The 27815-nt window shown below is 47.3% G+C and overlaps 2 protein-coding genes across 3 annotated transcripts in view; one reads left to right on the forward strand and one right to left on the reverse strand.

Annotated features, from left to right (window-relative positions):
• SKA3 (spindle and kinetochore associated complex subunit 3) overlaps nt 1-8352 on the forward strand; it is a 31432-nt gene extending 23080 nt beyond the window's left edge. For both annotated transcript variants that reach the window (XM_044287068.1, XM_044287069.1), the window contains exons 11-13: nt 4880-4987; nt 5320-5390; nt 7796-8352. In XM_044287068.1, coding sequence (XP_044143003.1) covers nt 4880-4987; nt 5320-5390; nt 7796-7802 — 186 coding nt within the window. In that variant the 3' untranslated portion in view covers nt 7803-8352. The remainder of the gene's footprint in view (nt 1-4879; nt 4988-5319; nt 5391-7795) is intronic.
• A 10977-nt stretch (nt 8353-19329) lies between these two features.
• SAP18 (Sin3A associated protein 18) lies at nt 19330-27569 on the reverse strand. The gene is made up of 4 exons (XM_044286796.1): nt 27400-27569; nt 24290-24399; nt 21018-21140; nt 19330-19631 (listed from the first exon to the last, which is right to left on the reverse strand). The coding sequence occupies exons 1-4, from the start codon at nt 27469-27471 to the stop codon at nt 19475-19477; spliced, it is 462 nt and encodes a 153-aa protein (XP_044142731.1). The 5' UTR covers nt 27472-27569; the 3' UTR covers nt 19330-19474.
• Nucleotides 27570-27815: the final 246 nt, after the last annotated feature.

The following is a 27815-nucleotide window of genomic DNA, read 5'->3' on the forward strand; positions in this document are numbered from 1 at the left end:
CGCGCGCATATTTTCGTGCGCGCGCTTATTTTCGCTCGCTTTTTTCGCGCCATAATGACGCGTTCGGGGAGGCGGAGCCTCGGCATGCCGCTCTGACTCTCCTTACACCGGAGACTCTGTTTGCTCATGGCCGTGCAGCTCCTCATCACTCTACTCCGTTTTGTGCCAGGCAAGCTGGTAGCTCAGTGGTACTGCTGCTGCTTCCCCATGTCCAGGCTTTCTGAGTTCAAAGCCCCTTTCAGCCTTCAAAAATTGTTTATATTATTCTAGATGGGGACACAGGTCGGCATGGCGCCTTCCTGGTCCCCCGTGGAATGCCCGCTGCCGTCCTTGGACGCTGCCTGGCTGCCTCCATTGCCCCCCAAAGAAGACAAGTGGATCCGGGCTCGACCTGCAGCTCCGGTATCCCACCAGCTACTGGGTCTCCTGCTGCCACCCTCCACCAGAACACTGCACTCCTGGACAAGGAGTCAGAAGCCTGATGAGGTGCATCCCTGCTGGTCCTGGAGTCGAGGGAGAAGTTCTGCAGGAGCAGATAAGTATTACCTGCATCCCTGCCTTACCCCCCTCCTCCACCCCTCCTCCACGTCCCTGGGGGCCTGCGGTCCCCGCTTGGGCATCTGCCATGTCCAGCGCGGCCGCTAAATTGGTCTTAGTCGCCAAGGCAACCATGTCCTTTAATCCTGTGGCGCTAACGACTCCATCTCTCTCAGTGGTCCCCACAGTGGGTGACTGACTACGAAGAGGCAGCGTGAGCGGCAGCATCCCACCTCGGATGTCTCCGTCTCTCCACCCCCCTCACCTCGCCGGTGGCGCTTGCGGACTGCTCTTCCCCCTCCCTAGGGAGAGTAATCCGAAGGAGAATTGGTCCTTTTTGGACTATAGGGCATTTTCAAATCCTGTGACGCCAACCACCTCTCTAAGTGGTTTTCCACAGGAGACGCCCGACTACTAACAGGGAGCGTGAGCAGCAGCATCCCTCCTCGGATGGCTCTGGCTCTCCCCCCCCCCCCCCCCCCCCTCGTCTAGAGGCGCGTTCGGGCGACTCTCCCCTCCCTTAGGGAGCGCAAGTCTGAAGGAGAATTTCCGGCTCTGATTAGGTCATGGAGCGGGACCCCTCGCCTAAGCTCTCCACCAGGGTGGCTGACTTAGTGGTGACTGTCCGAGACACCTTTATTCTCCAAGGGGATTCTCCTCCTTCCACTGGTCAGGAGTTCCCCCTTTTTCCGTCCAGGCAGTCGGAGACTACCATGTTCCCGGTCCATGAGGGATTTTTCCGCAGTCATGTCCAGGGCCTGGGGTAGTCTTAATAAGGTTCTCGACCACCCAGCGCATGAATATACTTTCCTTTCCCTGCTGACGGCGAGGAGAGGTGTCTCCTCCCCCTAAGGTGGATCCTCCGGTGGCCGGATTAGCCAATTATGTGGCCCTTCCTGTCTTAGTCAGTTCCTCTTTCCAGGATGCTGTAGACAGACGCATAGACTCTCTTCCAGGTCCTTTTTTCGCTGGCAGCGCGTCCCTGTGACCTACCTTTCACTCAGCAGGGGTAGCCAGTGCTCTCTCGGTGTGGTTACAACACCACCACCAGGAACTGGCGGTACGAGATGCGGCTACTAACACACTGGAGTTGGTTCTCCAGATGTCTCAGGCTTCTAAGATTCTTTGCGAAGCTTCTAGGGACATTGTTTCCCTCTTTGCCCGCAGGTTGGCCATCTCTGTCACTCAGCGCGAAGAGATCTGATTGAAGGTGTGGGACGCTGACGCCTCCACCAAGCGTTCCCTTGCTAATCTCCCCTTTGGGGTTTCCAGACCTTATGGGGATCAGCTGGACGAGTTCATCTCTGCATGCCTTTTGCCGTTTCTCATCTGGTAGGCCGTCGCCTGCTTCCTCCGCCGGGGGTCTCAGGTCGCCCGCAAAGAGGCCTTCCTTTGCACCAGCCTTCCCGGCACTAGAGGGCCCAGTCAGCCCGCCCTGCTGCTCCTAGGCCTATCACATGTCCCGATTGCGGAATCCCACCATCGATTCCTGCGCTTCGCCATTATGGGTCGACACTGTCAGTTTGTCGCCCTTCCTTCGGGTTGGCGACCACCCCGCGGGTCCTTGCCACGGTCCTGGACCGCTCATGGCGCTTCTTCGTACCAGGGGCATTCCTTTGCTGCCCTATCGGGACGATATCCGGATAGAGGCCCCCCTCTCTACCGCAGACCACGGACAGCGTCCGGATCACTGTTCAGACCCTGGAACGGTTCGGCTGGCTGGTAACTTTCCCAAACTCCTGCCTCTTCCCGTCCCAGAGGCTCTCCTTCCGGAGGGTGATTTTGGACACCTCGGCTGCCAAAGTATTCTACCAGCCTTCAAGTCCTCCCAGGTCCAGGGGGCAGTGTCGCATCTGCTGCGCTCCCCGTGCCTCTCCATTCGGGAATACTTGCAGGTCCTGGGTCTTATGGTAGCCTCTTTCGAGGCCTTCCATATGCCCAGTTTCACACTCGCCTGGCGCAACAGGAGATCCTTTACCTTTCAGCGGGTTCGGGCAGCTCTCCCTTGGTGGCTGTTCCCAAAGAACCTGAGGTCGGGGAGTTCCTTTCTCGCATTCTCCTGGACGATCGCCGCCACCGATGCCAGCATCCTGGGTTGGGGGGGCGTTTTCCAGTCTCGCACGGTTCAAGGAATTTAGTCGGCGGCAGAGTCTCGCCTTCCAATCAACTTTCTGGAACTGAGGGCGATTTTTTTTCCGCTCTCTCTCTCCTATTGGACCTCTCTCCTTGCGGGCCTCCCAGTGCGGGTTCAAACGGGCAGTGCCGCAGCCGTGGCCTATATCGACCATCAGGGCGGGACCTGCAGCCGGATGGTGATGCAGGAGGTGAAGAGAATTCTGACGTGGGCGGAGACGCACGTTCCGGTGTTGTTTGCATTCCAGGAGTGGACAACTGGACAGCGGACTTTCTAAGCCACAACACGGTGGATCCAAGCGAGTGGTCTCTGCATCCAGAAGGGTTCGAAGAAATCTGCCACAGATGGGACCGTCCGGATGTGGACTTAATGGCGTCCGGGTTCAACAACAAGATCCCAGTGGTCCTGGCTCGCGCCCGAGATCCGGAGGCGTACGGATGGATGCGCAGGTGTCTCCGTGGCAGGACTTCAGCCTCCTCTGTTTTCCTCTCCTACCAAAGGGTCTACGCCAGTTCGAGGCGGAAGGGACTCCGACCGTTCTCATCACCCCAGAGTGGCCTCGCCGCGCGTGGTTTTTCGGACGTGGCTCGGTTGCTGGAGGACGCCCCATGGCCTCTTCCCGACGGACAGGACCTACTGTCTCAGGGCCCGTTCTTCCACCGGAATTTGCGGTCTCTTCGTTTACCGGCGTGACTGTTGAAACCGCCATCCTGATAAAGATGGGGTTCTCGGATTCAGTGGTTAGGACCATGATCAGTCCGGGGAAGTCTTCTTCCTCCCGGATTTACTATCGTACCTGGATGGCCTTCCTATCCTTTTTTGAGGGTTCGGGGTTCCCTCCCCTTCGGTTTTCCATCTTGATGGTACTGTCTTTTCTTCAGTCTGGGCTTGTGCAGGGACTGTCGCTTAGTTCCCTGTAAGGTCAGGTTTCGGCGCGGGCCGTCAGAGGTCCCTTGCTCTTAAGGGTCCGGTGGTGACCTTTCTTCGGGGGTGGCGCATTCGGTTCCCCGTATGTTCCCCCTTTGTCTCCTTGGGATCTCAATTTGGTTCTGCGCACTCTGCAGTCGGCCCCCTTCGAGCCTTTGAGGTGGGTCTCTCTGACTGTTCTCATCTGGACTTCCTTGTGACCATAGCTTCTGATACAGCTACATAGCGTAGTGATTAAAGTTCTGGGCTATTATGCAGTGGCTGTGAGTTCACGTCCCATCACGAGCTTTTAAGTCAGACTGGTGTCGAAGCTGGCCGCTCTTTCCTGTCAGGAGCCTTTCTGGTTTTCCACCAGGATTAAGTTGTGCTCCGTCCAGTCCCCTTCTTTTTGCCCAGGGTGGTCTCTCCCTTCCGCCTTGATGAGGATCTTGTCCTGCCTTCCTTTTGTCCTTCTCCGGCTAACCCCAAGGAACGCACTCTGCATTCCCTGGATGTTGTACGGGTCCTGAAGGTGTGTCTCGCGGCTACTGCTTCCGTCCGCCGTTCTTGGCGCTCTGGATCTGCTTGGCTATTTCCGCGGCTTGTCACGCTTGTGGTGGAGTTCCCCCGGCTAGAATTGCCGCTCACTCCATTGGGGCGGAGGGGGCTTCCTGGGCAAGACGCAGTCGTGCCTCTGCGTCTCAGCTGTGTACGGCGGCCACCTGGTCGTCCTTGCATACCTTTGCAAATTTTTGTCAGTTGCATTCACTGGCTTCGGCTGATGCGGCTTTGGCCGCAGGGTTTTGCAGGCTGTGGTTCCTGTTTGACCGTTGGGGCGTTCCTCCTGGCGGTGCTGATATTTTTTCCCACCCCATGGACTGCTTTTGGACGTCCCATGGTCTGTGTCCCCCAATGGAAAAAAGCACGAGAAAAGGAGATTTTTGTGAAACTCACCTGTAAAATCTTTTTCTCGTCTTTTCCATTGGGGGACACAGCTCCCACCCATTATTCCTGTTGCAGGAGGGGTCTTTAGTTCAGTTTTTCTGTTTCTGGTTGGACCTTATGGCTTGGTCCGATGGTTTCCATGATTTTTTCTTGCTCCTTCTCCTACTGCTTGTGCAACGCCTGAGTTCCTCCTGGTGGAGTCTGGGGGTATAGCCCGAGGAGGAGGAGCTCTTTCATTTGCATAGTGTCCCTCCTACTAATACCTCTAAGCTATACCCATGGTCTGTGTCCCCCAATGGAAAAGACGAGAAAAAGATTTTACAGGTGAGTTTCACAAAAATCTCCTTTTCTCCACAGCACAATCTCAAACGGACCTCCCCTCCTAAAGTATCAGAATATGAAAATGTGTTGTGGACACCCACCCGTCCAGAGATGACGTCCTGCATCACTCAGGATATTTCACAGGTTTCTGCGCTGCTGTATTTTATGATATTCCATTGAGCAGGGACACTCTACATCGCTGTGGATTGTGTTTCGCCCTATGCAGATTTCGCCCTATGCATTGCAAAGTGTGAAAATTCAGAGTCGTCCTGCCGCACTGCGTGTCCGTTTTCACATGGGAATTTGTGTCAGCGTGTGAATGCGATTTGTTAAAATGTGCAGCATTTTCAGGGGAAGACTGTGAAAAATCAGCGCTGTGGGCCCTTTATTATCAGGATTGATCATAATGATGCCACAGCCTAGCGACTTTATGAGATGGAAAATTCCCTTTAAACAAATGTTTCCTTCTGTTTTAGATATTATCTCAATATTGTGAAAATCAGATAAAACCGCTGAGGACAAATGCATCAGAGAATAAAGAAAACAGGTAAGTCTAAGCAACGGCCATTGATTTAATGAATGTTTTTTTAAGATGACCCTCTACTTCCATAGCATTATATCTCCATACAACATGCAGCATCTGTAATCTGTGAATTCCTGGTTTAACAGATCACTTGCTGCTGTGTGACAGGGACGAGTCACCCACTATGCTAGGGAGGCTCGTCCCCATTACGGCCTGCTATTGGCTGTTCCCCCTGTCGCCTGATGTTTGGGGCTGCTATTATATCTCCCATACACAACACACACAAAAAAGACCCTTCTCCCCTATCTCACAAACATACAGAAGCTGCAGCAGTATGGAAGACATTATACAGCAGTGTAGCTGTGAATCCAGCACTAGGGTGAGAGTAAAACTCTTAGGCCCCTTTCACACGGGCGAGATTTCCGCGCAGATGCAATGCGTGAGGTGAACGCATTGCACCCGCACTGAATCCGGACCCATTCATTTCTATGGGGCTGTGCACATGAGCGGTGATTTTCACGCATGACTTGTGTGTTGCATGAAATTTGCAGCATGCTCCTCTTTATGCGTTTTTCACGTAAAGCAGGCCCCATAGAAATTAATGTGGTTGCGTGGGGACCCGATCATTATTATTTTCCCTTATAACATGGTTATAAGGGAAAATAATAGCATTCTGAATACAGGATGCATAGTACAATAGTGCTGGAGGGTTAAAAAAAAAATAAAAAAATTTTTTTAACTCGCCTTAATCCACTTGTTCGCGCAGCTGGCATCTCTTCTGTCTTCTTCTTTTGTAAGGAATAGGACCTTTGATGACGTCACTACGTTCATCACATGATCCATCACCATGTGACGGACCATGTGATGTGTAGTGACATCATCAAAGGTCCTATTCCTCACAAAAAAAGAAGACAGAAGAGATGCCAGCTGCGCGAACAAGTGGATTAAGGCGAGTTAAAAAATTTTTTTTATTTTTTTTTAACCCTCCAGCACTATTGTACTATGCATCCTGTATTCAGAATGCTATTATTTTCCCTTATAACCATGTTATAAGGGAAAATAATAATGATCGGGTGGATTAAGGCGAGTTAAATTATTTTTTATTTATTTTTTAACCCCTCCAGCACTATTGTACTATGCATTCTGTGCTCAGAATGCGATTTTCCCTTATAACCATGTTTATAAGGGAAAATAATACAATCTACACAACCTTGAACCCAAACCTGAACTTCTGTGAAGAAGTTCGGGTCTTGGTACCACATTCAGTTTTTTTTATCACGCGCGTGCAAAATGCATTGCACCTGCGCGATAAAAACTGAACAACGGAACGCAATCGCAGTCAAAACTGACTGCAATTATGTACCTACTCGCGCGGGTTTGCCGCAATGCACCGGGACGCATCCGGATCTAATCCGGACACGCTCGTCTGCAAAGGGCCTTACTGGAACCAGCAGGGCATGCGAGTTTCTCTTCATCACTGCAGCTACTCTGCCCCCATCCCCCTTTTCTTAGACTTCCAGATTGCCGCTGCTAGTGTGCAACTAGCCTAAGAACAGCAGCTGTAACTTGATGCCACAGTGAAGCTCAAAGGAAATCTGTCACTTACGGCAAGGCCTATAAAGTACAGTAAAACAAGTATATAACAACCGCCAAAGACATTGGATCAGTAACTTGTATGTTGATACTTTGCAGTATACGACAAACCAGCCATATAATGCACTGAGAGGATTCATGAACGTGCACACATAATGGAGAGGACTGCAGAAGTTCTCTCAATGCATTTCAAGGCTGGTTTGCAGGACATAGGAGAATGGTTATAGTATCAACATTCACATTACTGATCTGGAGTCAACGGCAGGTGTTGTATACAAGTATGACTGTACTTCATAGGGCTTGCAGAAGGTGACTTATTCTCTTTAAACTCCATCATCTTATTTTTAGCAATGCACGAATAGTAACATAGTTTATAAGGCCAAAAAAAGACATCTGTCCATCTAGTTCAGCCTGTTGAATAATGAATGATAAATCCAGGAGGCACAGTGAAGTGGCTGATAAGTGGAGAAAGGGGCATTTCTGTAAGATATATAACCATTTCTTGTCATTGCTTGTCCTATTGATTTATACAAAGTTTGTTGAAATGACGGCCTATTTCGGTTGTAAGTAATTAGGGATCCATATTGTACCACCCTAGACATCTGATTTGATAAGGTTATCTTTTGCCTGATCGGTAAAAAATGCTGAACTGATAACATCCTGAACGGAATGCTCTCCCTTCAGAATGCATGTGGAAAAAACTGATCAGCTCTTTTCCGGCATTGAGCCTTTTTGACGGAACTCAGTGCCGGAAAAGAAAAACGCTAGGGTACATTTTACTTGCAAGGACTTGCACTGACACATGTTTCATGTTTTGTTTTGTTTTTGTTTTTTAGACCCTGATTATGTGGAAACCTGCAAGAAAAGTGGATCCGTTCTATACAAGACTCAAGTCGATAAAAGAGGAGCTGTTCAAGTGAATTATCTGAAACTGTACATACTGAGCATGCCTTATTTATACTGTAGTTAGAACCGCTTTGTTCTACTTCTATATATATTGGAATGTATTCACATTGCTGTATTTTCACACGTAGACTTTTTGCTAACGTGAGTGAATTCCATTAATGAAGACTAGAGATGAGCGAATTTCCAGTTATGAAATTCGTTTGCCATTTGTTTACTGGTGAAAGGACCATAACGCAATTCTATGCATAACGGAAACGAGAAGGATCAGTTATGCAGCCCATAGACTTCTATTATGACGGAATGCCTCTAAAGGAATCCATAACGCAAATCAACTTTTACCAGTAAACGAAGCGTGAACGAATTTCAAAATATGAAATTCGCTAATCTTTAATAAAGATTTTCCTGCTTATGGGGACTCCTTTACCTTGTGGCAAGAAAAAAATGGACTGAAAAAATATATACCTGTGTCATGCAGCTGCAGATGTAAAAATAAAGACTTATTTTTTTTTGCATTATAATTAATTTTGTAAAAAATTAAAATTATACTCATTGTCAAAAAACATACGTGGATAGATTTGTCAGACTGTTGCAAAACTCATTATACAGTTGTGTCTCGGGCAGATAAGTAAATGATTATGGGTGTGATCTGACTAGACACTAGGTGAAAAATTGCACCCCCCGCTACCCTATAAAAAGGCTTGAAGGCCACTTTTGGGTGGCGTACCTATTGGTGAGAGGTCGTTAAGTCATGTTTTGCAGGTAAGACGTTTTGCCAGGTTAACAGACTTTAAGAGGGGCACATCACTGGGCTGAGCGAAGGTTGCTTCAACAAATTTCCCTCCATCTAGGCCGCTCTGACCTAGCAGTGGTTATATGAGACCACCAGTAGAAAGAATCGTGAGCAGCACACAGTTTCATTGTCCAGCATCCAGACACAGGGGACACCTCCACTACCTACATACTCCTGTCTCTGCTCGGACCATTTCCAGACACTAAACAGAAGGAAATTTGATGTCCTGTCAGCCATCATTGCCTTTGCTTGCAGTGGTGTCATGGAATGAGAAACCTGGACTGCTACAGCTTGGAACCAAATCATTGGTGACTAATCTAGCTGCTGTTTGGGATCCCATGACGGTCAAGTTAGAGTATGGAGGCCTTGGATTTAATCCTGCCTTTGCTGTGGAGTTACAAAAAGCCCCATCTTCTGGTGTGATGATCTATGAAGCCATCTCATATGACACTTAGTGTCCCTCGTATCACTACTAGGTGAGACTAACAGCTCAGTGATATGTGTGGGACCTCCAACTGGCATTTTTCAGCAGGATAATGCTCGCCTGCACACAGCAAGGGTTTCCCAGGAACGTGTCCACCAGATTGTAACACTTCCTTGGCTGCACAATCACCAGATTTATCTCCAATCGGCATTTATGGGACCACCTGGGACACCAGCTTTGGCAACTAACGAGTGTGCAGGATCTACAGGTCCAGCTCTAACATCTGTGGGGAAATGTGCCGCAGGATACCATAGAGAACATGTGTGCTTCTATGGACTGTATCTCCTCTTGTATCTAGGCTAGAGGTGGCCCAACAGGGTGCTACAGCCTCATTTATATTGTACAGTTTTCCCCCCCAAAAAAATCCTCACTTGAATACTGTAATCACTTACATACAGTACATCCTGATTACATTCACACACAGGTTCATTCCAACAAGTCCTCTTTTTTTCTCTCTCCTTTTTATTGCAATGTGTATACATCATATTTGCACCAATAAACTTCACAGGTGCATATGGATTTCTGTTAAGGTGGCCACACTCATTTGAAAGAAGTTGGTTAAAGGGATTCTGTCACCTCGTTTTAGCTTATAGAGCTGCGGACATGCACGGCTAGATCGCCGCTAGCATGTCCGCAATATACCTGTCCCATAGCGCTGTGTCCTTTTATTGTGTTTAAAAAAGATTTTATAGATATGTAAATGACCCTGGTAAGGAGCCCAAGGGGCTGTACGAACCTTCTTGGAGCCCAGCACCGCCCCCTGTGAAGGAGCCCAACACCGCCTGCGTCCTCCGAATCTCCTCCTTGCTCACATTTAGATCGCCATAATCTCGCGATGTGCAGTGCCGGTATAGTGTTCCTTCCCTGTGCTGGCATCAGCCTCAGGAAAGGAACTGCGCATTGCAAGATTACGGCAATCTAACTGTGAGCAAGGAGGAGATTCGGAGGACGCAGGTGGTGCTGGGCTCCTTCACAGGGTGCTAAAGCCTGCCCATCAGTACCAGTGACCTCACTGGGCTTTCTGGCAGCCCCATGGAGAGCCCCGGTACATCACTGGAACTCTTGAAAATGCCTTTGCCCTGCGCGATTTAGTGCAGGGCAAAGGAGAGCTTCGAAGCATGAACTGCTCTGATGCTCAAGTCAGGGGGGCGGCCTGGGTGAAAATGGAGATATGTGCGGGTTCAGCTCTAAACCTGGACAACCCCTTTAACCACCTCTGGACCGCCTAACGCACATGTGCGTTCCGGAGGTGGCAGGCTGGCGCACAGTCACGCATATACGCGTCATCTCGCGATACGCGAGATTTCCTGTGAACGCGCGCACACAGGAACGGAAGGTAAGCGAGTGGATCTCCAGCATGCCAGCGGCGATCGTTCGCTGGCAGGCTGGAGATCCGAATTTTTTAACCCCTAACAGGTATATTAGACGCTGTTTTCATAACAGCGTCTAATATACCTCCTACCTGGTCCTCTGGTGGTCCCTTTTGTTAGGATCGACCACCAGAGGACTCAGGTAGGTCAGTACAGTCGCACCAAACACCACACTACACTACACCTACACACCCCCCCCCCCCCCCCCCCCCCCGTCACTTATTAACCTCTTATAAACCCCTGATCACCCCATATAAACTCCCTGATCACCCCCCTGTCATTGATCACCGCCCTGTCATTGATCACCCCCCTGTAAGGCTCCATTCAGACGTCCGCATGATTTTTACGGATCCATGGATACATGGATCGGATCCGCAAAACACATGCGGACGTCTGAATGGAGCCTTACAGGGGGGTGATCACCCATATACACTCCCTGATCACCCCCTGTCATTGATCACCCCCCTGTAAGGCTCCATTCAGACGTCCGCATGTTTTTTGTGGATCCGATCCATGTATCCATGGATCCGTAAAAAATCATGCGGATGTCTGAATGGAGCCTTACAGGGGGGGTGATCACCCTGATCACCCCCTGTCATTGATAACCCCCCTGTAAGGCTCCATTCAGACGTCCGCATGTTTTTTGTGGATCCGATCCATGTATCCATGGATCCGTAAAAAATCATGCGGATGTCTGAATGGAGCCTTACAGGGGGGGTGATCCGTGACAGGGGGGTGATCACCCTGATCACCCCCTGTCATTGATAACCCCCCTGTAAGGCTCCATTCAGACGTCCGCATGTTTTTTGTGGATCCGATCCATGGATCCATGGATCCGTAAAAAATCATGCGGATGTCTGAATGGAGCCTTACAGGGGGGGGGTGATCAATGACAGGGGGGGTGATCAATGACAGGGGGGTGATCTGGGAGTCTATATGGGTGATTACCCCCCTGTCATTGATCACCCCCCTGTCATTGATCACCCCCCTGTCATTGATCACCCCCCTGTCATTGATCACCCCCCCCCCTGTAAGGCTCCATTCAGACATTTTTTTTGGCACAAGTTATCGGAAATTTTTTTTTTGTTTTTGTTTTTTCTTACTAAGTCTCATATTCCACTAACTTGTGTCAAAAAATAAAATCTCCCATGAACTCACCATACCCCTCACGGAATCCAAATGCGTAAACATTTTTAGACATTTATATTCCAGACTTCTTCTCACGCTTTAGGGCCCCTAAAAAGCCAGGGCAGTATAAATACCCCACATGTGACCCCATTTCGGAAAGAAGACACCCCAAGGTATTCCGTGAGGGGCATATTGAGTCCATGAAAGATTGAAATTTTTGTCCTAAGTTAGCGGAAAGTGAGACTTTGTGAGAAAAAAACCAAAAAAAATCAATTTCCGCTAACATATGCAAAAAATAAAAAATTTCTAGGAACTCGCCAGGCCCCTCATTGAATACCTTGGGGTGTCTTCTTTCCAAAGTGGGGTCACATGTGGGGTATTTATACTGCCCAGGCTTTTTAGGGGCCCGAAAGTGTGAGAAGAAGTCTGGGATCCAAATGTCTAAAAATGCCCTCCTAAAAGGAATTTGGGCCCCTTTGCGCATCTAGGCTGCAAAAAAGTGTCACACATCTGGTATCGCCGTACTCAGGAGAAGTTGGGGAATGTGTTTTGGGGTGTCATTTTACATATACCCATGCTGGGTGAGAGAAATATCTTGGCAAAAGACAACTTTTCCTATCACCCAGCATGGGTATATGTAAAATGACACCCCAAAACACATTCCCCAACTTCTCCTGAGTACGGCGATACCAGATGTGTGACACTTTTTTGCAGCCAAGGTGGGCAAAGGGGCACACATTCCAAAGTGCACCTTTCAGATTTCACAGGCCATTTTTTACAGATTTTGATTGCAAGGTACTTCTCACACATATGGGCCCCTAAATTGCCAGGGCAGTATAACTACGCCACAAGTGACCCTATTTTGGAAAGAAGACACCCCAAGGTATTCCGTGAGGGGCATGGCGAGTTCCTAGAATTTTTTATTTTTTGTCACAAGTTAGCGGAAAATGATGATTTTTCTTTTTTTTTCTTTTTTCCTTACAAAGTCTCATATTCCACTAACTTGCGACAAAAAAAAAAAAATTCTAGGAACTCGCCATGCCCCTCACAGAATACCTTGGGGTGTCTTCTTTCCAAAATGGGGTCACTTGTGGCGTAGTTATACTGCCCTGGCAATTTAGGGGCCCAAATGTGTGAGAAGAACTTTGCAATCAAAATGTGTAAAAAATGACCGGTGAAATCCGAAAGGTGCACTTTGGAATATGTACCCCTTTGCCCACCTTGGCAGCAAAAAAGTGTGACACATCTGGTATCGCCGTACTCAGGAGAAGTTGGGGAATGTGTTTTGGGGTGTCATTTTACATATACCCATGCTGGGTGAGAGAAATATCTTGGCAAAAGACAACTTTTCCCATTTTTTTTATACAAAGTTGGCATTTGACCAAGATATTTTTCTCACCCAGCATGGGTATATGTAAAATGACACCCCAAAACACATTCCCCAACTTCTCCTGAGTACGGCGATACCAGATGTGTCACACTTTTTTGCTGCCAAGGTGGGCAAAGGGGCACATATTCCAAAGTGCACCTTTCGGATTTCACCGGTCATTTTTTACACATTTTGATTGCAAAGTTCTTCTCACACATTTGGGCCCCTAAATTGCCAGGGCAGTATAACTACGCCACAAGTGACCCCATTTTGGAAAGAAGACACCCCAAGGTATTCCGTGAGGGGCATGGCGAGTTCCTAGAATTTTTTATTTTTTGTCGCAAGTTAGTGGAATATGAGACTTTGTAAGAAAAATAAAAAAAATAAAAATCATCATCATTTTCCGCTAACTTGTGACAAAAAATAAAAAGTTCTATGAACTCACTATGCCCATCAGCGAATACCTTAGGGTGTCTACTTTCTGAAATGGGGTCATTTGTGGGGTTTTTCTACTGTTTGGGCATTGTAGAACCTCAGGAATCATGACAGGTGCTCAGAAAGTCAGAGCTGTTTCAAAAAGCGGAAATTCACATTTTTGTACCATAGTTTGTAAATGCTATAACTTTTACCCAAACCATTTTTTTTTTTGCCCAAACATTTTTTTTTTATCAAAGACATGTAGAACAATAAATTTGGCGAAAAATTTATATATGGATGTCGTTTTTTTTGCAAAATTTTACAGCTGGAAGTGAAAAATGTCATTTTTTTGCAAAAAAATCGTTACATTTTGATTAATAACAAAAAAAGTAAAAATGTCAGCAGCAATAAAATACCACCAAATGAAAGCTCTATTAGTGAGAAGAAAAGGAGGTAAAATTCATTTGGGTGGTAAGTTGCATGACCGAGCGATAAACGGTGAAAGGAGTGTAGTGCCGAAGTGTAAAAAGTGCTCTGGTCATGAAGGGGGTTTCACCTAGCGGGGCTGAAGTGGTTAAGTTACGGCACAATAAGAACTGGTGAGAAATCCCTTTTTTTTTTTTTTGTATTGACAAAGATAATTTACGTGTATACAAAATGTACAATATAAAGCTCTTGTTACATTCTTTTGCATTGTCAGCTTCTTTTTTCACTACGGTATTTGAAATATAATTATCTCTAACACCTTCCCCACTCACTCCAGCATGTATCTCCACTCCTACTCCCTATATCATGATACCGCTATTGGACAACCAATCACTCCATAGTTTGTCAAATTTTGGTGGGCATCCTCTTAAGGAATACAGCTTTTTCACAGACCAACATATTATTAACTTTAACCCTGAATTCCTCCAATGTTGGAGGACTTTCCTGTATCCATTGTAGGGCTATTAGTTTTCGGGCTACATATAACAGTCTACCAACCGCAACCTTTCTATAAACATCTGTCCCCACCTTAGAGACATATCCTAATAGACATATTTTGGGATCCCCATCTACCCTCAATGACATTTTATCATGTATTATCTCCAATATACCGTTCCGATATCCGTCTAAGCTCTGACATTGCCACAGCACGTGGATCAAATCTGCTGGCTCAAGAGCACCTTGGGCATTGTGCGTGTTGTTTCATGTTTTGTACACTCTGTCTGATGAAGAGTTGCAATAGCTTCTCTTGTTCACTCAGTGAGGTCAGCGGGATCGCCTCTAAGATGTCTTCCCATTGATCTTGTGACAGCCCTCCCAGATCTCTCTCCCATTTTTTTTATTCTAGTTAACGGATGAGAATCCAGGGACTTATCCAGTAATAAAGTGTACAGCATAGAAATCAGACCTCTCCTTCCACCTCCTGTGAGAATTCGTTTTTGGGCTGTTTCTAGTTTAATGATGCTAGTACCTTTTTTTAAAAGTAGTATCATACGCATGTCTCAATTGTAGATATTGATAAAAGCTAGTGCAAGAAATCCAGAATCTCTCCTGTATATCCGTAAACGACCTGAACACTCCATTGTCTAAAAGATCTCCTACTCTAAGGATTCCTTTGTTTTTCCATTCTTGACCAGAGATAGGAACTCAGGGAGCTCGGGATTGTTCCACGTGGGAGGTATTTCACTAACACCTTTGACCCCTCTCAGCTGCTTGACCTTATCCCAATTTTTTTCATCATTTCAATTAAAGGCAACTTTTCCTCCAAGATATGAATTCCCATTCCCTCCAAAATCCACACCCGGTCACTCTTACCTATTGTATGATATAATATCTGACTGGTCATATCTTTAAGCGTACACTCCATCCACCCCTTGAGATGCTGACTCTGCGCTGCTAAATAATAAATCCACGGCTTTGGTACCGCCAATCCCCCCGCCGTTTTAGCATATTGCGAAGTCTCCAGTAGGTTTACTCTGCCCACAACTGAGAGAAATAGTTTGTCCCATGCTTTAAATCTAAATCTCACCAACAGGGGGGACAGGTTTAGCTCTTCAAAGTCTCTAATCCTGGGCAAAATGTGGATACCTAAATATTTAATAGTTTCCACACATGGATTATTATTATTAGCAATGGCCGTGGCAGCTACATCCTAACCATCAATAGGCATCAGCGCCAATTTTTGCCAATTAATAGAAAGTCCTCAATGGCTATAGCAAAGAGTAGAGGCGATAACAGGCAGCTTTGTCTAGTTCCCCTAGCCACCTGAATATAGTTAGACACTCCCTACATTAGCCCAAATCCACACCTTCCGTTTAGCGTATAGGACCTGTACCCATTTAATAAATTGCTGACCAAAACCCATACGTTTCAACGTACCCCAAAGATATCCCCACTCCACACTGTCAAAGGACTTGGCAGTATCAAGTGACAGAATTGCCCTATCTCCATAGTTATAGTTATCTGCCGCAAACTGTACACTAGTATATACTCTACGATTATTAATTGCCAAAGATTTCTGGGGCATAAAGCCTGTCTGAGCTGGATGAATAATATTAAGAATCACTTTAGACAGAGGCAGGCTCTCTACCGTCTTCTATGCAGGAGGCCCTAATAGTAGTGATTCAAAAGCCAGGAAAGTACCCGAGATATCGACTCGTACAGGGCGATATCCCTTCTAACGGCAGATGTTAAAATATTGGCAAACTATTCTAACGTGTAACTTTGTTAAAACCCAATATTTTAACATCTGCCGTTAGAAGGGATATCGCCCTGTACGAGTCGCTATCTTGGGTACTTTCCTGGCTTTTGAATCACTACTATTAGGGCCTCCTGCATAGAAGACGGGAGAGAGCCTGCCTCCAACGAGTAATTGAAAACCTTTAACAGTTCTGGTAACATCACTCCCTGAAAGCTCTTCTATACTTCTACTGAGATACCATCCAAACCCGGGGCTGTCATTAGCCATATCTTTAAAAGGAACCTGTCACCTCTACTATGCTACCCTCACTGAGCATTTCTAAATGTTCATTGTGTTACCCTAAACATATAAATTACACTTAATTTCATTTGCAGTCAAATTCAATAAGTATTATGCATTTTTGTACCTCTGCCTTTTATGCTAATTAACATGAGTCATATCTTACTTGTGTGACCAGAGAAGAGTCATATTTTCAAGCTTTGACACATCTCAGGTTAATTAGCATATGTATCAAATAGTTTTTTTCCCCACAATAAAAGCACACAGAGCTATGAGGACTGGGTATTGCAGATGAGCTAGTGGCCATCTAGTAACCCATGGCCTCAGCTCTGTACACAAAATCCAGGAACAGGTTCGCTTTAAGGGCCTCCTCCAAAGCAATAGGCTCCTAACATTTCTCTCTCTTCTACCGTCAGCGAAGATAGGTCTGCCTCCTCAAGAAATCTTAACAGCTCTTCCTCTGATTCAGAGGCTCTAGAGGTATAGAGTGAGGAATAGAATCCCTCAAGCACTCCCAAATCTATGCATGACTTCCCCAGGGGACCCAACAATTCGGTTATAAATGATGACCCTTGCTGAACCCTAGAAAAAACAGATAGCATATGTCCCACTTTTTCGCCTTCAGCAAACAAGCGTTGCTTATAAAAGCTTTGTTTCCTGTCTGCAACCTGTAATAGATGACATCAGTTGTTCCTGTGCCACTCCAATGCCTCACTATTGGCCTGGGAGGGGTGTAACCCCAAATGCCTCCTCCGCCACTATTTTATGCGTCCTATCATCCGCTTCCCTAGATCTGGTTTTATGTGCGCTAATAGACTTGATCAATAGCCCCCTTAGATATGCTTTCATAGCATCCCATACAGCATGCGGGGACACCATACCCACATTAAACTTAAAGTATTCTTTAATGGAGTCAGCCATACCTGAAAGGTAACCTAAGATTTGTAGCTAAAACGCATTACACTTCCATAATGTCACCTTCGGTCTGGTCCCACCCCCCCACTCCAAGCTTTAGTTCCACCTTTCTTAAGGAATGATCCGACAAAGTCCTAGGCTGATCGTATCATTTACCAACGCCAGGTCTATTCGAGATGGGTCCGAAATGTGGACGAGGCACAGGAATTGCGCTCTGCAGGATGTCACCCTCCATATATCAATCAGGCCTACTTCTTTCATAATGTTGCTTAACATGAACTACCTGAGAGTTCCCAGATCCCTCCGCCTATCCGATTTTCTGGTGTACAATTAAAATCCCCAATAAGCAACCATGGAAGTCCTGGATAATTTGCCACAAAATCGAGAATCATTCTTAAAGGGGTCGATGCAAACAGTGGGGAGATATACACTGTCACCAGTATTATTTGAATACCCCAAATACTGCATAGTACACATATGAATCTCCCTTCTTCATCTAAGAACTCTAAAACATTCAAACCTAATATTTTTATGCACTAATATACTTACTCCTCTGGAATGCGATGAGAGCACCGCATGAGACGCGTAACCCACCCATGACTTTATTTAACCATTGTATTGTGGTCTTAGTTAGATGAGTCTCCTGCAAGCAACAATGGCTGAAAGCGTGAAAGATAGTTGAAAATACTATGAGGCTTCCTGGTATCTGCCATTCCCCTCATATCCCAGCTGAGTATCTTAATCATGTGTCATATTCCCACTAAAAACATAAGCTGGATTCCACACCTCCCTTCAAGGACCCCCATTGCCAATTGAGAAGTTGTCCACACTACCATGCCGGAGTGGGTACAAATCATTGACTTAGCTGCCATCTTGAGAGGCCTGACCTCATCCTCTAACTATGACATTTTCCAGTTCTGAAGTTTTCAGATATTTTGTGCATATCGTGATTCAACAGGGATACATCTTCCCGCAGGCTGCCCACTTGGAGATTGAAGGCTTTTAGGGTTTTGTTGCAACTCACTACAGCCCCTTAATATCTTTGAATGTAGGCTCTTGTGCTTTGGGATTCTGATGGTTTTCTGCCCCCTGTACCTTTCCCCTTAAAGCTGAGACCTGGCTCCCCTCGCATCTGAGGGGCAATCCTCCTGATCAGAGGAGAACACGTTTGCTGGCTCAGTGCAGTGAGACCAGTCCTTTAAGCCCTTAGTTGTTCTAGCTAATATGCTGAGGCGCACAGCTGCTCTCCAGCTCACCACCTCATGCTGGCTCTCCTCCTCTGCTCCAGCGCCATCTTGGCTGAACTCCCCCTCTGTCCAGGGGGGCACTGTTCTTCCCCCTCTTCGGCATTCTCTGTGTCAGCACGGCATGGGATTCCTCAGTCCTCCAGACACCGATCGGGATTCTCCCCGGCCGCCAGAGGACAGCAAATAGCGATTCTAATCAGGATCCCGGCAGGAGCAATGAACAGCACGGCTTACTGCATCTAGTGGCAGGCCACGCTCCCTGAGAAATCCCCTTTTAGCAAGCTTCAGCACTCCAGCTGAGAAACAACAACTCACAGCATGCAGACATGCTTGGCTGTTCTACTAACTCCCCTAGAAGTGAATGGAGCATTATGGGAATTGTAGTTGTTTGAGAACAGCTGGAGGTTGCCGATTCCTGCATTAGATCATTGTTGGCCAAACCTGCCAATTTCACTGGGACTGGCTGACTATCTAGTGTGCATGGGCCACAACATTCCACGCTGAGGGCCGAAATTAGAGAAAAATAAGGATCGGACTGCTGGACATAGACATGCCCAATCCTTTTGTTCTCCGTGTGATAAGCTGCCATTAGCATCTGCATGCTATGCCAAGCTGAGAGTACAGGTGTATGGGGGGAGGGTCAGGAGGAATAATAGTCAGCCAACAGCTATCCAATTCATAAGGGGGGGGGGGGGCTTCAATTTCTTGAGTGGTGTAAGGTATTTGTGATAAATACCAGAATAACATTTTTTGAATACAAATGAACACAAAGAACAAAATCACTGATCAAGATTTTATACAGAATAAACTGAAAGACAAAAAATAAAATAAAGATGTCAGTGGGAGGGGTGGGGGCAGGGGACACACTAATATTCCAATGGCTGATGTTCTGAAGAAAAAAATAAAAGTCTTTAAAAAACAAAATCAGTAGGGTCTCATACGTCCAGATGGAGGCGGAGCTCTGTTGGGAGGCGTTATTGCTATGTCTAGGTAATCTCCGATTTGGAACCTCTGTGATTGTAACGTCATGGCATCATCTGATCCCTTTCTTCCTGAAATTGTGCTGCCGATTTCCTTTACCCTGAAATAACAAGCATGACATTAGTATTTCCTAAGTTACAAACACAATCTCATATTAGGATAAGTAAAAATTAAAGGGGTCACTAGGAATTATTATTGATGACCAATCGGTAGTACAGCTCATCAATATCAGGTCAGTGAGGGCACCCCCACCAATCAGTTCTTTGAAGGCACTTGCTCAAACAAGTGCTGCAGCCTCTTCACAGGATACCAAACACAGCGCCATACATTGTATAGTGGCTGGGCTTAGTACTGCAGCTCAGTCTTATTCACTTGAATGGGAGAGGCCATGTCACCATTGGACATGACATGGCCCAAGTAGAGGTCTGGGAGCCTGACCCTCACTAGTCAGATAATGACAACCTAGTCTGAGGGTTTACGTCCCCGGACAACACAACCTTTTAATTTATCTAGTGACAGGTGGTTTATCGGAAAAGGATTTTTTATATACTTAATATAACTTTAGTCAAACATAATAATCTTTCTGGGTCCTGCTTTTGGCAATCAGCCAATTTAGTCAGGCAAAGCCACAGAGAGCCAGGCATTTTTGGCATTACATGGCAACCATGGAAACAAATGGCCTACTATAGGGAGCTCATCTGTTCCCGCTCATAGCGGATCTCCCTCTAGGATGCCCAAATACCCACATAAGGCTACTTTCACACTTGCGGCAGAGGTTTCCGGCAGGCAGTGCCGTCGCCGGAACTGCCTGCTGGATCTGTCAAACCGTATGCAAACTAATGGCATTTATCAGACTGATCATGATCCGTCTGACAAATGCATTGAAATGCCGGATCCGTCTTTCCAGTGTTATCCGGAAAAACTGATCTGGCATTTATTTATTTTTTCAAAATTTTTTGTGGTCTGAGCATGCGCAGACCGCAAAAACTGATCCATTTTGCCAAGACACTCGGGGCTGGATCCTGTATTAATGCATTTCAATGGGAAAAATGCCGTATCCAGCATGTGTTCCGGAATTTTGGACGGAGATAAAACCGCAGCATGGTGCAGTATTATCTCCGTCCTGAAAAGTCAAAAAGACTGAACTGAAGACATCCTGAACAGATTTCTCTCCATTCAGAATGCATTAGGATAAGACTCATCAGTTCTTTTGCGGTATTAGACTCCTGTGACAGAACTCTATGCCGGAAAAGAATAATGCTAGTGTGAAAGTGCCCTATCAAAACATACAAACAGGGGTTCTCTTTATGACACAACCCCTTTAAAAAGAACAACGCTGGTCACAAGCCTTTACAGAGAAGCAGAACCTGTGGTGAAGACTGGTGATTCAACAAAAAACTGAAGGTGCGTACACCAGGGTCCCTCCAAGTCAGGATCACCCACTCACAGGGCAGTGAAGCTTTTAAAGAGAAAATAGTCCAAATACCTGTAGCCCGGCCGTTTGGGGTCTGGATAAACAATAGCGAAGTTGAAGTGTGTCCCCTTTTTACGGGCCTCTGGGTAGACTTCTTTCACCAAGCTGGTGAGCTCCTTCAGAGTAGCATCCATCCTAATAAAAGTAAGGGAAAATAATAATAAGATGATATATATATATATATATAATTTATTATGGCAAGGTAACACCTATATGACATCCTGAGGAGCCTAATACTGAAATACTCAGCAGCTATGCATTTTATACAGGGCTTATTGCTACGATAGATACCTCACCAGTAACCTAATATACATGGAGACTGCTCGGCGCATCCTCAATGTCTGCTTTCAGGGGAAAGAGTCTTTTTTCAATTATGATCTTTAAGAATAAAGCAACCTGTCCTGTGGCTGCTTATCTCCTCCAGTCAACATGCATGCTTGGCTGACTTCGCTGTGCAGGTTTATGGAGGAGACTGAGCAATAGCTTCTCATTTACACTGCTCAGAAAACCATAAAGGTAACGCTTAAAGGGGTATTCCCATCACAGACAATAGAGGCATCTCGCTAGGATATGCCCCCATTGTCTGATAGCTGCAGGTCCCACCTCCGGGACCCGCACCTACCCCGAGAACAGAGCGGGGAAGGCGGCAGAGGGCACAATGCGCAGCCGCCATCCATTTATTTCTATGTGGGCGCTGAAAATAGCTGGCTCAGCTATTCCCGTCGGCCACATAGAAATGAACGGGAGCGGTGGCCGCGCAAGCGTGCTGCACTCCCATTCTCTTGTATGGGAACAGCGCTTAGCGGTGGCCGGACCCCACCTCCCCCCCCTCTGTTCTCGGGACTTATCAGACAGTGGGGTCATATCCTTGCAATATACCCCCATTGTCTGTGATGGGACAACCCCTTTAAATCCCACATGAGATCTTTACGGATGAAACATTCAAGTTGAAAGTCTTTAATGATAGAAAACCAAATTACTACCGGCAATTCCCTTTTCAACAATCCTCTATGAGAGAGGCCTCGCCTCCAACCAGGTAGGGACAGGAAGAATAAGTTTAACCCTCTTCCTCGGTATCTTTCTGGACCGACCGCCTAGAGTCTTTCCCTCATGTGTATACACAATTATTTTTTTGCATTCACACCAACACACACCCCCCACCTCTCTACAATCCCTTTTTTTTTGGGAGGGGGGGGGGGGGGGGAGAAGGAGAACTGCCGCTGATCGCAGCGCCCTGTCAGAGGTTGGGTGCCGGCTGCAAGTCCCCTTACCTCCTCTCATTGGTGGCAGTTGTGATCGGAGCTCCAGCAGTGCAATCCTGGGGCTCCGATCGGTTACCATGGCAGCCAGGATGTTACTGAAGCCCTGGCTGCCATGGTCTGCTCCCTGCTGCTGTGTGTACTATGCACAGAGCAGCAGGGAGAGTGTGAGATCCTATTCACACTAATAGAGATCTACCAGGGTGAATAGGACCGTCCAATCACAGCGCAGAGCTCAGGAGTTTTTTTTTTCTCCCTCGCTCTGAGCTGTGATTGGTCAGCGCTGCTGTCAGGGAGAAGGAGAGACACTGGCGTCTCCTCCTCCTTGCTGAATGTTGAAAATACCGGGGGCCACAGCGGACGAACGGAGCGGCGCCCAGGACTAATAGTAAGTGCACTTAGATCCCTGGGGGCCGCTCTATGCAGCCTGCTACTAAGTTCATATTCTTTGGACCCATGAAAAGGTCCTCTTTAACTCCTTTATACAATTGTCCGCAGCGGTATCAATATTCTTTGGACCCATGAAAAGGTCCTCTTTAACTCCTTTATACAATTGTCTGCAGCGGTATCACAGACCCGGCATCAATAACAGGGCATGCAATCTGTGGCACCTGAGGGGTTAATTGCCGAGTCTTGCCCTGTTATTGAGGCCAGGTGCCGGGTCTGTGATACCGCTGCCTATACTTATGTTTTACATTCATTGGTGGCGCAGTGGCGACAGCTCCTCCCCCGCTATCTCCCCATTGGTGGTAGTGGCGGCCGCGTCACAGTGGAGAGGGAGGGACTCCTTCCTTCTCCACTGACTGTGCTACTGAAGAGAACTTGGGCTGCGCAGGATCGCGGAGGTATAGTCGCAAATGGCGACAAGATTAAAAAGTCTTGTCGCCATCTGCAAATTTTAAGGCGCATTGGCGACCGTTTTGGTCGCCACCTGGAGCCCTGGATCCATTTGTGGAGTTCCCCATAATTCTGCGATTTGGAGAAAAGCTGTTTTTCTAGGCTCCATTCTGTTCATTTTAAAGAAGTTCTGCTTAAAGGGGTTGTCCGGGTTCAGAGCTTAACCCGGACATACCCTTATTTTCACACCGGCAACCCCCCTGAGGCTAGCATCGGAGCATCTCATGCTTCGATGCGCTCCCTTGCCCTGCGCTAGATTGAAAACAAGAGCCCGTGCCCTGCGCAATAACACACGGCCGGGTGGAAACGTCCGCCCGGCAGTGTTCTCGGTGACGTCACTGGCTCTGATGGACGGGCTTGCCCTAGCCTGTAGGCACTCCCGACAACATCTGGGCATGATCCAGATGAGAGGGTGGACGGCGTCTTGAAAGATCTCCTCCCAGACCTGAATCAGGGCACCAGTGAGCTCCAGGACAGGCTGCAAAGCTACTTGGCAGAATAAGATGCGCTGCTACAGAATGTCCCAGAGGTTCTCAGTGGATTCAGATCTGGAGAATGTGAAGGCCAGTCAATGGCTTCAAAAGCCTTGGTCATCTAGGAACTGCCTACACATTCTACCACATGAGGCAAAGCACTGACCTGCACCAGGAGGAACCCAGAGCCCACTGCACTAACATATGGTCTGACAATGGCTCTGAGGAGTTTATCCTGCTACATAACAGCAGTCAGGGTACTGCTGGCTATCAGGCGGAGGTTTGTGAAAGCCTGTTACACCTTACTGCCTGGTAGGGCTCATCAGGCCAATTAAAACAATACCCTTTTGTCTCTTGTCTCATTTGAGCACTGCTCTGTAGCACCCCCTGTGCTCTGCACACTCCCCCTCCCCTTGATTGACAGGGCTAGACATCAGCATGGCAAGGGCAGAGCCGTCTCCTAGCACCTACATATCATACACTACTTACTGTAGCCTTCCATAATGAAAAGAGTGGATTTCTATGTTTAAAAAGCAAATACACATATTACAGCCTGGTTTAATAGGGTTGATCATGCTGACAGAGCCACTTTAATGGTAGATAACTTTCTATGGGGAAGGGGGGCCCTGAAGTGTCATGAAGCATAATGGCTTACCACGTATAGATCTGTAACTCGCTGGACGGGACGTTTCCCCGATTGAATTCATCCATTCTGTGATGTCTCCCATTGTTTGTCGTAAATACCCTCAGCAGAAGAGGACAAGTCTGGAAAAACACAAGAATTACAATATATAATGAATGTGACCGAGAAGCACATTTGCATTCTGCTAGAGACCCACTAAAGCCTCCAGTTAAAGGCCGTGTCGACTATGGTTTTATTGGTCCAACCCAGGGGTGAACACATGCGGCCCCCAACCATAGAGACAACGGTCGATGTCTTGTGGCTGCTCACGTGTATTCTTCATGTATTCTCCCATCAGATGGGAGTCCTGGAGGTGTAACCAGACATTTATAGTACACACTGTATGTACAATACGCCATAAATACAGTAATTCGGTTGGTAATACCCCTTTAACTTTTGTTTCTGACCCCTGGCATTTCTTCAGTGACAATGTGACCCCCAACCAGAAAAGGTTGTGCACCCCGAGTCCAACCTAACTAAAATATGTTTTGCTAAAAAACCTGATCAAACATGTTACTGGATATAGGATGGCAAAGAACATATGGAAGGGGTGTGACTGGATGCCCCAAGAGGAAGCGTGAAGCGAAACGATCGTCGGGCGGCTGCTTCAGATCAGGGTCAGTAAGGAAGTTGATTTGTTGCACTTTAATTGTTTTTTCTCCCCCTGCAGTTTCTGCCTTGTGAGGGCTGCACTCAGGCTCACACTTCCTTAATTGGTTGTAGTGTTTTATTATACATGCTCTGGGTGCATTTTGCTATATGTGCCCCACTAAGCTGACACTGCCCCAATTTTGCATGGGGTGATACTAGTCCCTTTCTGGTCTGGAGCTTTCTCTGTTTTTATACAATTATTTGTAACACCGTCATGTTCCCATGATTGCTGTTTTCATGTATGTTTTAATTATATACCGTTGATGGATGTCTAATAAAGGAATTAATTGATTATAATATTTCTCTGTGTGGATGCTTTTTTGAGCATTGTAGGTGATATACACAGGGGGGGTCTGTAGTCTGTAACCATGGAAACACATGGTCTGTGTAAGTAACTGGAAACTTAGAGCGGCACATTTCTCATTAAAATGGGTATTCCAGTCATGAAACCTTATTCTCTATCCACAAGACGGGAGGTTAACTATTAAATTGGTGGGGGTCCTACCGCTGGGACCTAAACCCTGTGGGGCTCCCCCTGAAGTGGACAATAGCTGGTCGGAATTCGCGGAGCACATTCCAATCAGCCGCTCCGTCCATTTCAGGGGGAGGCTCAATGGGGTTTGCGTCCCAGCGGTAGGACCCCCACTGATCTAATAAGGTTTGTAACTGGAAGACTATTTGGAAATTTGATAAGCTGGATCATTTTTCGGCTTTAGTTTGTTTTATTGGCAGCGCCTCCACCTTTGCACCAGTCTCTGTTCCCGAGTCTCAGGGGCTCATCAGGGCAACAAACATAATTCACCACCAGGCTGGATCCCCCGACCAGACACAAGGTATCTCAGCTGAGACGAGGACTTGGTCTGTCCGGACACAGATCTTAGAAAGTCATAGAATCTTCCTTCTTGTGCAGCGATTACCGGCAGTCACCTCCAAAACCACAAGGGGTCAGTGCCATACCCATCGCTTCCTTCCCACAATCTGACCCTTTAATCCGGAGAAATGCTGGTTATTTCCGTACGGTTTAGGTCACCTAGATTTCCCTGCGTCACTGCTACTGACTATGACATCTAAGAGGAGCAACAGAGCACCCCTGCACCTAAAACCAGGTAAAAATCGAAAGCAGGATTTCTCAGGATTAGAGGCCTGGATTTTTCCCAAGATAGGTAGGTTTATGTTTCAGGGCACTTACCCTACGTGGCGGTATGCTTACTTTGAAACAGATTTTGAAGGTGACTGACCCTTTAAAGAGGAATCCTGGTTAATAGGGATACCTATTAGATTGGTGGGAGTTCTACCACTGGGACCCCACCGATCACGAGAACAGGGGCCCCGTATTAATGGAGCAGCCAGTCGCACCATTTGTTTCCATGGGAATTCCGAGTACAGCGCTCGGCTATCCCCGGAACTCCCATAGAAGTTAATGGAGCAGGCGTGCATATGAGCAACCAGACGCCCCGTTCATTTCAGGGGGCAGCGCGGGTACAGGGACCCTGTTCTCGTGATCGGTGGGGGCCCCCTTGAATAGGTGGATCATTTAAAGTGGTTGTCTCATCTCAGGCAATTATCTTATAGGTGCAGGTCCCAGCGTATAAGGAACGGAGCCCTGAAAGTGGTGGAGGGTGCACTGTGCATGCTCAGCTGCCCTCCATTCATTTTGAGTGGGGCTATTGATAAGAGCTGAGCGCTGGCTGGGCTATTACCGTCGGGTCCATAGAAGTGAATGGAAGCCGTGGCCGGTCGTGTACAGTACGCTCCCATTCACTTCTAAGGGGAGAGCGCTTGGTGGTGGTCGGGCCCCAGGTCCCCCCAGCCACCACCTTCCCCGCTCCCTTACAGATATAGCTGCGGGTTTCAGCAGTGGGACCCGCACCTATCACACAATGAGGGTATATGCTAGCTATATGCCCCATGTCTGAGATGAGACAACCCCTTTAATCTAACTAACATACCCCTTTCAGGATAGCACAGCATGGCCCTGTTGTAACTGGGGATGGCAAAACCTGCCTGCAGCAGGAGGTAAATGTAATGCGGCACACCAGGCACTCATCTGAGCGGGCAGCCATCTTGGACACAGCACGCTGGAGCCACCAGAGGCGCTGTTTGCGCCTGGCTCTTTGCTAGGACCCATAAAGGGGTGCCCCAATCAGAGGACCTCGCACCCTGTGACATCGCTACTCCCTGAAAGCCTCTACTTCTACAGAATCCCAGCTGCTACACTGAGACTTATCATCCTAGTCCTGCTGGGACTTGTGGTCCCACCCCTCCTGTGTAGTCACTATATGGGACGGCATTTGCAGTGGGTGCCCTCGCAGGCAGCAGGGCCTGCAGCTCACTGAATGAAGTCCTGCCATTTGCAGTTGCTCCTCTGTAAGAGCACCTACATACGGTAGGAGCCCCCTATTTATAAAGCGTGCCCCAAGCGGCTCCCTCACCTTCTCCCGGTCAATCGGTTTCTCCGGTTCTTTCTTAATCTCCTCCTGCGTCACCCGGGACTCTACCGCCATTTTCTCCAGTTTTGAAGCCGTAGTGAAAACCTCGCGTCCAGCGGACTGAAACACCACAGAGACTCACTTCCGGCGCCTTCCCGGGATGTGTAATGACGTCATCGCGCTGTACGTCCTACTTGCCGCTCAAAAACGGTGAACTCTATGGTAACGTAACGTGTTTGTGACGTCACGACGCCGGGGACGTGTAAGTGGGCTGCTGGTAGTCACCTCGTTATCAATAGTCCCGATGTCACTACTTCATTTTCGAAATAAAAGTTGTAGAAACCCAAATGCTTTAAATATTTTATCCTAAATACTTCTATATCATACAGCCACATTGCTGTGCCGTACTGGAGCGGGCA

Source organism: Bufo gargarizans, chromosome 3 (assembly GCF_014858855.1).
Source record: "Bufo gargarizans isolate SCDJY-AF-19 chromosome 3, ASM1485885v1, whole genome shotgun sequence".
NCBI classification, from domain to species: Eukaryota; Metazoa; Chordata; class Amphibia; order Anura; family Bufonidae; genus Bufo; species Bufo gargarizans.